This window comes from Suricata suricatta, chromosome 8, assembly GCF_006229205.1.
Source record: "Suricata suricatta isolate VVHF042 chromosome 8, meerkat_22Aug2017_6uvM2_HiC, whole genome shotgun sequence".
Classification (NCBI taxonomy): Eukaryota; Metazoa; Chordata; class Mammalia; order Carnivora; family Herpestidae; genus Suricata; species Suricata suricatta.
In genome coordinates this window covers 64,780,921-64,793,806 of record NC_043707.1, presented here as the reverse complement: position 1 = coordinate 64,793,806, position 12,886 = coordinate 64,780,921, and the positions used below count along the sequence as shown (strand labels likewise).

At 35.9% G+C, this 12,886-nt stretch overlaps 1 protein-coding gene across 1 annotated transcript in view; it reads right to left on the bottom strand.

Moving 5' to 3' along the window:
* Positions 1-5,646: 5,646 nt before the first annotated feature.
* GCLM (glutamate-cysteine ligase modifier subunit) overlaps positions 5,647-12,886 on the bottom strand; it is a 47,504-nt gene continuing 40,264 nt past the window's right edge. The window contains exon 8 of the mRNA XM_029945800.1: positions 5,647-6,923. Within this exon, the coding sequence (XP_029801660.1) occupies positions 6,754-6,923 (170 nt within the window). The 3' untranslated portion in view covers positions 5,647-6,753. The remainder of the gene's footprint in view (positions 6,924-12,886) is intronic.

Below are 12,886 nucleotides of genomic sequence, written 5' to 3'. Positions count from 1 at the left end.
CTTCATCAGATCCTTACTGTTTTAAAGCAGAAAACCAATTTCTCTTACTGTCACAAAACAAGGATATTTAAGGGGGCACATTGCCACCTAGCTAAATAGGTCCTTTTTATACCTTCCCTTGCAGCCAACTGTGGCTAAATTTTGGCCAATTACATACAAATTAAGAATTGCGTAGTTATTTAGGGACATATGATAGGAGGTCCCCCCTGCCTTCTTTAATTCATTTTTCTCCCTGAAAAGCCGTATTCTCCGGTTTCAAGCAGCAAGTTTGTGCGATGAGAAGCCCACCCTTTAGGAATGGCAGAGCAATGAGAAAGAAAACATGGGTCCCCGACAACTGATGAAGCTGCCGTTTCGGTCTTTTTTTTTTTCTTTTTCAAGTTTTTATTTAAATTCCAGTTAACATACAGTTTCCGATGTAGAATTTAGTGACTCATCACTTAAACAGTAATTTGGAGATTTTCTTTGCTTGCCTGAGACTAATCCCTACTGAGGAATGGAAATAAAAAATAGGAGAGGAGTTAGTCACAAAAGAATGCTTCTTCCTTTAGGCAATAGGAAAGAGCTGCTATCTGAAGCACAGAGAGAATGTGAATGCAAGGAAATTAAAGGGAAGGGAAGAGGGGCTTTTGGATGGATAACCTCAATCTTCTCTGTAAGTAGAAGATTCATCTGCTTAGAGGAATGGAAAAGATTTAGACTGACTCTTACAGAGAATGTGGTAAAAAACTAAAAGGAGGAATTTTAGTATAGCCAAGTAGCAACCAGACTATGTAAGAGGAAGAACATAAAAGAAATCAGGATAGATTTAAAGACAAGGTAGAATGCTGTAGAGGAAAGAAAATAAACCTATTGGAGGTGGGTAGTGCAGCTCAAAAGTAGCAGAGGACTAAGTGTCAATTATAGTAATAGCAATAAGCTCGAATTTGCTGGGTACTAAGTGTTTTACATGCTTTAACTCTACAACTTTAACATGAGCATATACATGAAAATAGCAATTAAGATAACAGGAGTGGGTATAGAATATTGGGGAGTATTAGAAAATCAATATGTAATATTCACTTGTAAGCATAGCCCCTTTAAAACAAATAGGGATGCCTCCGTGCCTCAGTTGGTTCAACATCTGACTCGGTTCAGGTCATGATCTCACCGCTTGTGAGTTCGAAGCCCACACTGGCTCTGTGCTGACAGCTCTGAGGCTGGAGCCTGCTTCAGATAGTATGTCTCCCTCTCTCTCTGCCCCTCCTCCCCAATATAAATAGAACATTAAAATCAAAAGTAAAACCAACCCCAAAACATTACAATCTAACAAGATCAATAAACAAAATATAAAAATTAAAATGGCAGTACATATTCATAAGCTGAGAAAGCTGAGCTGGTCTACTATAAACAGGTCTGCTGATAATAGGCAAAACTGTGATGTATCCTGTATCCTGTTTCTGTTTTATGTGGACTTACCAGGTCTGCCCTGTTTCTGTTTCTGTCTTTATTGCCTGCCCTCTATCCAAAGTGGATTTAGGACAAGTACAGTATACCCAATTTTAGGTAGATATGGTATGAAAATACAGTAGTTATCACTCAGGCTCAAAGGGAAATTCTCCCTTGATAGTCAATATTTTACTAATTAAACCTCTAAGCTGAAGGTTTGAATCTCTCCCTGGAATTTCAGGCATTAACCAAAAGATGAGGGTTTTAGTTTGTGAGCTTTATAAAGCTAAATACTATTTGTAATCATTACATTAAAGTTTGGCTTGTAAGATGGTCCCCAATGATCAACCTCCCAAGTTTCAAACCTTTGAATGTGGGCTGGACTTACAATGAAAGGACTGACAAGTGATCTGTATCTATCTTATGATTAGGTTACCAAAAAAGCTGGCTTCCATCTTGCAGTGTCACTTGTTCATTATGTGGGAAGCCAGTTGCTTGTTATGAGCTGCCCTTTGGAAAGGGTCACGTGGCACGGAAGTGATGGAGGCCTCTTGGCCTATAGCCAACCAGGAACTCAGTCATACAACCATATGAGCAAGCTTGGAAGTAGCCCAACCTCAGTCAAGTATCTAGATGGACTGTAATTCCAGCTGACACTTTAAGAAAATATTTATTTTTAACAGAGAGAGTGTGAGTGGGGGAAGGACAGAGAGAGAGAGAGCATGTGAGTGAGTGGGTGAGGGAGACACAATCTTAAACAGGCTCCAGGCTCCAAGCTGTCAGCACAAAACCTGACACAGGGCTCCAACTTGGGAACAGGAGATCATGACCTAGGCTGAAGACCATCGCTTAACCGACTGAGCCACCCAGGTGCCCCCTGACACTTTTGATTGCAAGCCTTTTGCAACACTTTGAGGTACCCAGGCACAGCAATAAGTAAAAGTCACTATTGAATAATTTTGCATATCCCTAATAATGATGTTAAGCACCTTTTGTTATCTTTTCTTTAAACACTTATTTATTTTGAGAGAGAGCAAGCATGCACACATTGGGGAGGGGCAGAGAGAGAGAGAGAGAGAGAGAGAGAGAGAGAGAGAAAGAGAGAGAGAGAGAATTCCAAGCAGGCTCTGTACTGTCAGCACAGAGCTCAATGTGGGACTCAATCCCACCAACTGTGAGATCCTGACCTGAGCCAAAATCAAGAGTCAGATGCTTAAATGACTGAGCCACCCAGGTAATGGATCCTGTAAAACATGAACCTTTCTAAAATAATGGACCAGACACACAAAAGTCTTGTATGACATTTTATACATTTATTCATTGTTAAGAGATACATATTAAAATTGTGTTTGGCTCTTCTGGTAGTGAAACTACATTAACAGTCATATTCTGATTTGGGGGATTTGGGCAAGGGGCAAGTTTTCACCTCTTTATTATAAAACATTACTTTTCCAAACTTACTTGTGTCTCAACAGAAGCCATTCCTTTCTATCTGTAATGGCAAGCTCTTTAAAAAAAGTGTTTTCACTAAATTTCTAAAGTTTGCATATAAATTGCTCATCATTCAATAAAAGCATATTTATTTACAAATGAGGCAAACACAGGCCTCTGCCAGAATGCCCGCCTATCCTACCATCCCACTCTAAGGCGAACCTAGACTTCAGGGGAGTCTCCTGGCAGTGGGTGTTCCCTGGCCCCACCTCCTTCCGTATGCCCCAACCCCCTTCACCACTTCAGTTATTAACAGATGCAAGGCTTTATTGCTCTTATTAATGTACAGATCTCTCTTCCCCCAAAATCTATATTCTCCTTGAAGTCATGGGTTCTTTTTCATTTTTATGTCTATCTGCCAATACCTTACACAGTGGTTGGCATATAGTAGGCATTTGATAAATCACTGAATAAATGAATGCATGAATAGCTTTATGGCTTGGATATTTAAAATTTATTCATAATTTTCAAATCATACTGTTTAGGAGTTTAAATAGGTCAAAATCAATATTCTAGATGCTCGCAACAATTCAACTCAGTTAAAAAATATACAACACATTTTAATTAGGCAATTCATTAATACTCATAGGTGATATTAAAGACTATTATAAACATTCATTAATGCTTTTATTTTTCCTGTATTTTACAATACACCACTACAGACACAAAAAAGTAAAACTATCTAATGAAAACATTTTCCCTTAAGTGTATTTCTAATTCTGAAAACTATAAAAAATATTAATGAAAGCTATGTTACATAGTTTCCAAAAATAAAACTGACATACCCCTCCCCTCATCAACTTCATGGGGAAATGACAGGTACAAGTTCTGGGACATTTGGAAGTTAACTTTAAAAAATAGGTTCAGAATCATAAGTTGATGTATTTGATTATGAAAATAAATGGTTTAAATTCTCCTTAAAACAACTTTGAATTTCTCTAAACATACAATCTGCAGAGAGATCAACTTTTGGCCAACATATAATAAATTGTCAATCACTTGCATTCCCCAATATTGAAAATGCTAGGTGGAAAGACATCTGTTAACAGATGAGATGTAATTAAATGAGACTTAGACCTTTATCACTGAAAGCTGAGATCTTATTTCAGTTACTACTTGGCTCTGGTACGAAAAAATATGACCATTTATGCAAAATAGAGTAACTTTATTTTCCATTCCATATGTATCTGTTTAGGTGATCTTCTTTGAGACCAAAAAAATCATTAGCTATTTGTGATTCATTCTAGCACCGGCCATCCCTAAATGAATATTCTAATTTGGACACCAGCACAGTGTGATCTTCAGAATTTACACCATGTGAATGTATTTTATAAGACAACTTGGTCCTTCTGGTGACTATAGTTTCTTGGATGGGAATTCACAGAACAAATTCTAAGTTACAGTACATTGTGTTAAACTAAGGCTCCAGTGTATTTTGGAAATGTAATAACAAGCTGTAGCTTCTTTTCATGTTGGCTGAAAAGAAAAATTCAATTATATAAATTCTCTCTACATTGAGTCATGAACACACCTCTCCCGAGAAAACGTATCTGTTATATACACTACTAATAATTTAGCTTTCAGCTTTAAGCAATTATTTGGTAGTATTACTGCTCTTTATTTTATGGCTTTTTTAAAAATTAAGTCCTTAAGTATTTGGAAAGTATTCACTATATTCTGTTGGTTTATGAAAAAAAGATGTGAATATCAGCTTGGAAAATTATAAAGCCTTAAAAAGATTATTTTTTAAAGGTTATTCAATAACAGAAGTGAAACAACAATAAATATTTTTTAAATTCCATACCTACATGATCCCCTTCACAAAATGAAATTACAATCTTGGTTCTTTGTTAAGAGGGGTGGGGGAAGAAGACACAAAAAAAGCTCCTCTGACATTTGGATAAATTAGCAATATTAGGTTTTTTTTTTTCTATCTTCAAAATAACCCTTCAAACAATCCATTTCTGTAAGTCTAGGGTTTTATTTATTTATTTTTAAAATGTTTTATTTACTTTTGAGACAGAGCATGAGAGGGGGAGGGGCAGAGAAACAGGGAGACACAGATCTGAAGCAGGCTCCAGGCTCTGAACTGTCAGCACAGAGCCCAACATGGGGCTCGAACCCACGAGCATAAGATCATGACCTGGGCTGAAGTCGGAGACTTAACTGACTGAGCCACCCAGGCACCCCAAGTCTAGGATTTAAAAAAAAAACAACAAATGTGATATTAAAGTTCCCTCTTAAAATACGTAGACTAATTCACTGTTTAGGCTTAAATTAAAATGAGCATTTGTTTAAAAACTTATGTTATATGAAAAAATGTTGTACATTTCCAGATAAAAAAGTTAACTATATTATATACAATTACTATAAAGGCTAAATAAGGCTTTAGGAAGCTCTAAGTTTAAATGAGTTTTGTGTAACAAGTAATTCAGCTGATTTCACATTATAATTCTAATGATGAAATTATCCAACCAGTAAACTACAAAACCTTGTTTAGGATAGGAAGAGTCTAGTGTATTTATTTTGAATATGGAACCACATTTCTTTTATATTTCTTCTCTAAGTTGAAAAAACTTGGGCAAAATTAGTTTTAAATATGAATTTTTATAAATCATGTATTAGGATACATGGTTTAAAAGTCCTGATTAAGATACGAGACTTGTGAGGAAATTTTCAAACTATGTGGATTACAGATACAAACTTATAGAACTATGGAGACCTATATCAAAGGCCATGGCTTATTTATTTGCTATTTTCTGGTGCTTAAGCTAATGAGGAATTACAATACATAATCTATAGCCTCTTCTAGCTCTAAAGTTTGGATTATACCATTTTGCTTTTAAATAGTTAAGACTGTATCTCAAAAAAGTTGTCTAAACAGACAATGTTGACCCTGAATTAAAGATTTTTTTCACTCCTTTTCTGGCTTTTAGTACCTCCTAGTCGATTATTAGTGGGGGACAAATATTACATATTTTACTCAATTGATTCTGAATCCTTGTTCTCCCCCTTCCTCACAGCCCACATTGCCCAGCACATGGTAAACACTCAAAACTTATTAAATATTCTTGAATACCAAAATATTAAGGATGAACCAAGAATTACAAAGAATCTGGAGATGATAATATTTGTTTTTATAAAACCCCAAACAATAATTTCAAAGTTTCTAGTCTCCTTCTTTCAGATTTACTTTGGTTTGTCTTGGAAATCATTGCATGGAAAATATGGCACAGGAACGCATGATTAAATCATTATAGGTAAATACAAGCAAGGACATGTAAAGTTTACGTTTCCATTCATATACTGAAGAAATGACTTTTATTTACACTACTAGTAGATCCCAGCTACTCCAGTTACTCTGGATATAATCTTATTAATAACAGAAAAAAAATATCTTCCAGTATTTCAAATCTTAACAATTATAATTGCTTATACTATAGAATAAGAAGCCATTAATTAATTTTTGGAAATAAAAAATATGTATATACATTACCCTGATGAGTAGGCCTAAAATATATCTAACAACAAATTTTCTTGATTTCTGTTAGTCATAAAAATAAAGGAAAAATATATTGCAAGTATTTTCTTTATAGGCAATTTCAATTAAAAAACAATAGTTTAATGAAAACAATACAGTGGTTCGAGTGAGTGAACTGTATGGAGGCAAGAGAAACATTCAAAGCTTGACAGGTCACATGTCAGATATAACTGAAGAATGTCGGCCTCCACAACAGCATTTACAGGAAGTACCCAGGTTTTAATACATCTCAATTTTATCTTATATTCAAGGAAACGACAAGTTAGTAAGTAGGTTATGATCCCAAGTTGTAGTTAAGAACCCCTTCTTTTAGCTTGTAAGATGTAGCCTTTTGATTTGATAATTCCTCTACTTTTCACAATGACGGAATACCGCAGTAGCCACAGGGGCACCCAGTCTTGTGCTTGAATGTCAGGGATGCTTTCCTGAAGAGCTTTTTGGAAACTGGCTTCAGAAAGCAGTTCTTAAGGCAAACAACAACAAATAAAAACCCAAGTGTTAAATTTGAAAATAACAACACTTTACCATGTAGATGAGCATTTAAATACAAGAAAAGTAACATTTCAAAACTGAATGTAAAATATGCTTTTCCTTAATGTTGCTATGAATCTAAACCAGAATATAAGAAAGAGCCAGGAAATTCTTTAAAGTATCTACACCTATAATCTGGCCTATTTAATTCACAACTTCTGATGAATGGAGCCTGCATAGTTGTGTGTTTTTGTCTTTTTTTTTTTTTTTTAAGATTTCCAGGTGATTCTAATGTAGAGACAGTGAAAATACAGGAAAGTTACATATGACAAAGAAAAAGGAAAGTTACCAATAATCTTATCAACCAGAGATAGATCATTTCCATTGCCATGTATTTCCTTCCAACTTTTTTTCTGTATCTATTTTTCCATATCTTAAAAACTAAAAATCATAACTGTTGTTACAATCCAATTTATTTTTTCAACTTATAGTATGAATCTTCCCATGTAATTAAATATTCTTTGTACGCAACATTTTTAATAATTACCCAGATACTACCTTATACAGATCTCATAATCTATACATCTCCTCATTGCTGAGCAAAAAATTATATTTTTCCTAGTATTTTGTTAATAAAAATAATGCTATGCTGAACATCTTTAAAATGCATGCCTGGTTATGAAATAACAAAGTCAAAGTACATTTTGAAAGCTTGATTTTTAGTATACTGCCCATGCTTTCCAGAAAGGCTGTGCTTTACACTTCCACTAGCAGCTGATAATGTCAGAAAGCCATATTCTCCCGAGCACCAGTGATCATTTAAAAACTCTTTGGCAATGGTTATCTTTTAACTTGCATCTCTTTGACAAAGTAATTATATTCTAATTCCACATTTACACCCAAGCCCTCTACTCTTGCTCTGATGTACTACTCTCTTCCTCACTGCATCTTCTCCAACCATACTGCCCTCATGGCTGTATCTTGAAATCCTTAAGCACATTCACACTTTTGAATCAGTTGATCCCTCTTCTCTGAATCTTCTTCCTCCAGCTTCCCTCAGGGCTCTCTCCCTTCTTGCAGGTTTCTGATTAATGTCACGTTAGCAGAGAGGCCTCCCTGACTACCCCATATAAAACAACAACTCCTAATCTGGACACCCTTTTCTCCAGTCAACTTTTTTTCCATAGCATATACCACCATTTATCACATTTAACATTTATCTTATGGTCTGTCTCCTCCTATCATAAGTGTTGGAATTTATATGCCTTGTGAATGAAAATGGATCTACTACAAACAATCCCTCAGAAATACAAGCAATCATTAGAGATTACTATGAAAAATTATATGCCAACAAACTGGACAGTCTAGAAGTAATGGACAAATTCCTAAACACATATGCACTACTAAAATTTAAAAGGGAAGAGATAGAAAATCTGAACAGACCCATAACCGGTGAAGAAACCAAACCAGTTATCAAAAATCTCCAAATGAATAAGAGCCCAGGGCCAGATGGCTTCCCAGGGGAATTCTACCAGACATTTAAAGCAGAGCTAATACCCATTCTTCTCAAACTATTCCAAAAAGTAGAAATAGAAGGAAAACTTCCAAACTCATTCTATGAAGCCAGCATCACTTTGATTCCCAAACCAGACAGAGACCCAACAAAAAAAGAGAACTACAGGCCAATATCCTTAATGAATACAGATGCAAAAATACTCAACAAGATACTGGCAAATTGAATTCAACAGCATATAAAAAGAATTATCCATCTTGATCAAGTGGGATTCATTCCTGGGTTACAGGGCTGGTTCACTATTTGCAAATCCATCAATGAACTATATCACATTAACAGAAGAAAAGATAAAAACCATATGATCCTGTCGATAGATGCAGAAAAAGCATTTGACAAAACACAGCACCCTTTCTTAATAAAAACCCTTGTGAAAGTCGGGATAGAAGGAACTTACTTAAACATTATAAAAGCAGTTTATGAAAAGCCCACAGCCAATATCATCCTCAATGGGGAAAAACTGAGAGCTTTCGCCGTGAGAAACACGACAGGGATGTCCACTCTCACCCCTCTTGTTAAACATAGTGCTGGAAGTCCTAGCATCAGCAATCAGACAACAAAAGGAAATAAAAGGCATCAGAATTGGAAAAGATGAAGTCAAACTTCCACTTTTCACAGATGACATGATACTCTACATGGAAAACCCAACTGACTCCACCAGAAGCCTTCTAGAACTGATCCATGAATTCAGCAAAGTCACAGGGTACAAAATCAATGTACAGAAGTCAGTTGCATTTTTATACACCAATAATGAAGCAGTGGAAAGAGAAATCAAGAAACTAATCCCATTCACAGTTCCACGAGAAACCATAAAATACCTAGGAATAAACCTAACCAAAGATGTAAAAGACCTGTATGATGAAAACTATAAGAAAACTTATGAAAGAAACTGAAGAAGACACAAAGAAATGGAAAAACATTCCATGCTCATGGATAAGAATAAACATTGTTAAAATGTCATTATTACCCAAAGCAATATACACATTCAATCCAATCCCAATCAAAATTACACCAGCGTTCTTCTCAAAGTTAGAACAAACTGTCCTAAAATTTGTATGGAACCACACCCCCCCCCGAATATTCAAAGTAATATTGAAGAAGAAAACCAAAACAGGAGATGTCACAATCCCAGGCTTTGGCCTCTACTACAAAGCTGTCATCATCAAGACAGTAGGGTATTGGCACAAAAACAGACACATAGACCAATGGAATAGAATAGAGAACCCAGAACTGGACCCACAAATGTACGGCCAATTAATCTTTGACAAAGCAGGAAAGAGTATCCAATGGAAAAAAGACTGCCTCTTTAGCAGGTGGTGCTGGGAGAGCTGGACAGCAACATGTAGAAGAATGAAACTAGACCCACTCTCTTACACCATACACAAAGACAAACTCAAAATGGCTGAAGGACCTGAATGTAACACAGGAAACCAACAAATACAATGTGTGTATATATATATATATATATATATATATATATATATATATACACACAATGGAATACTACATGACAATGAGAAAAATGAAATCTGGCCATTTGTAGCAAAGTGGTTGAGCCTTGAGAGTGTCATAGTAAGGGAAATAAGTCAGGCAGAGAAGGACAGATACCATATGTTTTCACCCATAGGTCTAACAGGAGAAACCTAACAGAGGACCATGGGGAGGGGGAGGGAGGAAAAAGAGTTAGGGACAGGGAGGGAGGCAAATCATGAGAGACTCCTGAATACTGAAAACAAGCTGAGGACTGAAGGAGGGGAAGGAAAAGGGAAGCGGCGGGTGATGGACATGGAGGAGGGGACTTGTGGAGAAGAGCACTGGGTGTTATATGGAAACCAATTTGACAATAAACTATAAATTTTTTTAAAAAAGGAATTTATATGAGTTGGTCGTTTATCCTTAGTATTCTGAACAAAACTGACACATAGTAGGTATTCAAACGTCTGTTGAATCACCCAATCAATATGGAAAGATTCTACCAGGGTCAGAACCAACCACACAGAGAGGGATTAAATGACCATCTATACTGTATGACTTGGGAGCACTAAAGGACCACTTGCCCCAAAAGAACTTCTGTGAGATTTGAATAACATAAATAGTAAACTCTCAGTAAATGTTAGCTATTATCGCTATTATCATGTGCCAGGCACTTTTCTGAGTACATGTATTAGCTCACTTAATCCACATGTTAACCCTATAAAATATATTCTCCCCTTTTCCAGGGGGAAGCAGAAGCAGAGAGGTTAGATAACGTGCCCAAAGATATGCAGCCAGTAAAGTGCAGCTTTCATAAATGGAAGGCAAATGTCTTTGGGAAAGTAACATGAACATGGATTTATCAGACCATCTGTCAGAGAAGAGGATTCTGAAGGGAATGGACTTTCTGAAGAATAGGATAATTTTAGAACAGAGGAAGGGCTTTAGAGGGGACTTAAAAACAAATCTCTATTTTAGATGATTGCTTGATCATTTTAAGCAACTTGATTGCTTAAAAAATGAAACGTGTCACATAATCAGAGAGCTATGCTATTCATCAACTTAACTACATACATACCTTTAAATTAACCATGTAAGCTCTTTAGAATGAGTAAACACAATAAATATTTTAAGAAAAGAATTGCTTCATTACAGATCAAAGTGAAGATTCGTAAGTGGTATATGCAGAATCAGCCTATATATTCTAATCAAAGGGTTTAGAATTAAAATTAGAAAGACATCTGAATGTCAAGTTATGTCAGTAAAACAAAAACATATCAAAAAAGGATTAAATCTCTCTTCTTACATGTATATGTAGTTTATTTTACCATAACAACATGCATTAGCACATAATCTGCAGGCCAACATTTATATAACATGGAAATACCAGACACCTTTGTCTTTTCCTATTTCCTTTCCTACTGGGAAAAGGAAAGTTTTTTCAAGTGGAGCTAGATTAAGGTACAGGCTCATCCATCAGCTGTTTGTAATAATTATTGTTGGAAAAGCGCCACCTCCACCGCTCCCCCCCAACGAAATAAATAGATAAATGATATAATATCTGCTAACATATGGAAAGTTGGAATTTAAAGTTGGGTTTATGTTTCAGAATAAATCAGCATAGAAATTCTTTGTTATTTTCTTTTTTTAATTTTTTTTAATGTTTATTTACTTATCAGAGAGATACATAGAATGTGAGTGGAGGACAGGCAGACAGAGAGGGAGATGAAGAATCTGAAGCAGGCTCCAGGCTCTAAGCAGTCAGCATAGAGCCCGAAGCAGGGCTTGAACCCACAGAACGTGAGATCATGACCTGAGCCGAAGTTGGACGCTTACCTGATTGAGCCACATAGGTGCTCCATCAGATTTTCAACTAAAATGACTTTAAAAAAAAAAAGAATCTAATTACTTGTGAAAGTAATCACTAAAGGGAGAGGCAAAAGTCATTATCTCCTATTCTGGTATCATTTAAATGGAAGCTTATAAGAAAGTAAGACTGAAATACTACAATGCTAACATCTCAAATCAAAAAGATAGTGCAGTATATGGAGGAAGGCTCCAAATTCAGCCAGGACCAGGTCCAAGTTTAATTTTTGTCCTGTGCCAGCTAAGTGGCCTTAGCTACTTTCTTAAATTCTGAGGCTCATCAATTAAATGTCTAGTTTCAGCGTTGTAAGGATTACAGAATCCTCTCTCAAAGGCATTTAGCATGATGCCTAGTATCCAATGAACAATAACTATTAAAACTCCTCTTCCTACAAAACAGTGAAAAAATGAGACTAGGGCAGACTGCTAATAAATAATATAACATCTTAAAGGGTTATCCATGAGCACACTAACTGAATCAAACCACCAATATAATGCCATCTTTTTAGACATGGAAGTAAAAGCTAAATATTTTTTCTCCAAGAAGCACCTAGAAAATGTAATTTCTTCCTGTATTTATTAAACTAGAACCTCTATAAAAATATCATAGGTACGTAGGTGGCTCAGTTGGTTGAGCATCCCACTCTTGATCTCAGCTCAGGTCATGATCTCAAGGTTGTAAGATCCAGCCCTGCATTGGACTCCATGCTGGGCATGGAGCCTGCTTGGGATTCTCTTTCTCCCTCTCTGCCCCTCCCCTGCTCACATTCACACTCTCTCTCAAAGTAAATTAACATTAAAAAACGTCTCAGGGATTTAAAACTTTCACAAGACATTTCTCACTTAGAACTATACCAAAACACTTTCATTTTTTCAGTGAAGAAATGTGAATGGAGCAGGCTGCTAAATAAATAAGTATAAAGTCATTCTCTTCCTGGTTTTCCTACTTATTCTATAAAATGTTAATAAAAATTATTCTACAGAAGCCAGAGAAGCCATTCTCATTAATCAAATGTTTCTGATCAACACCAAACACATGTCTTGAT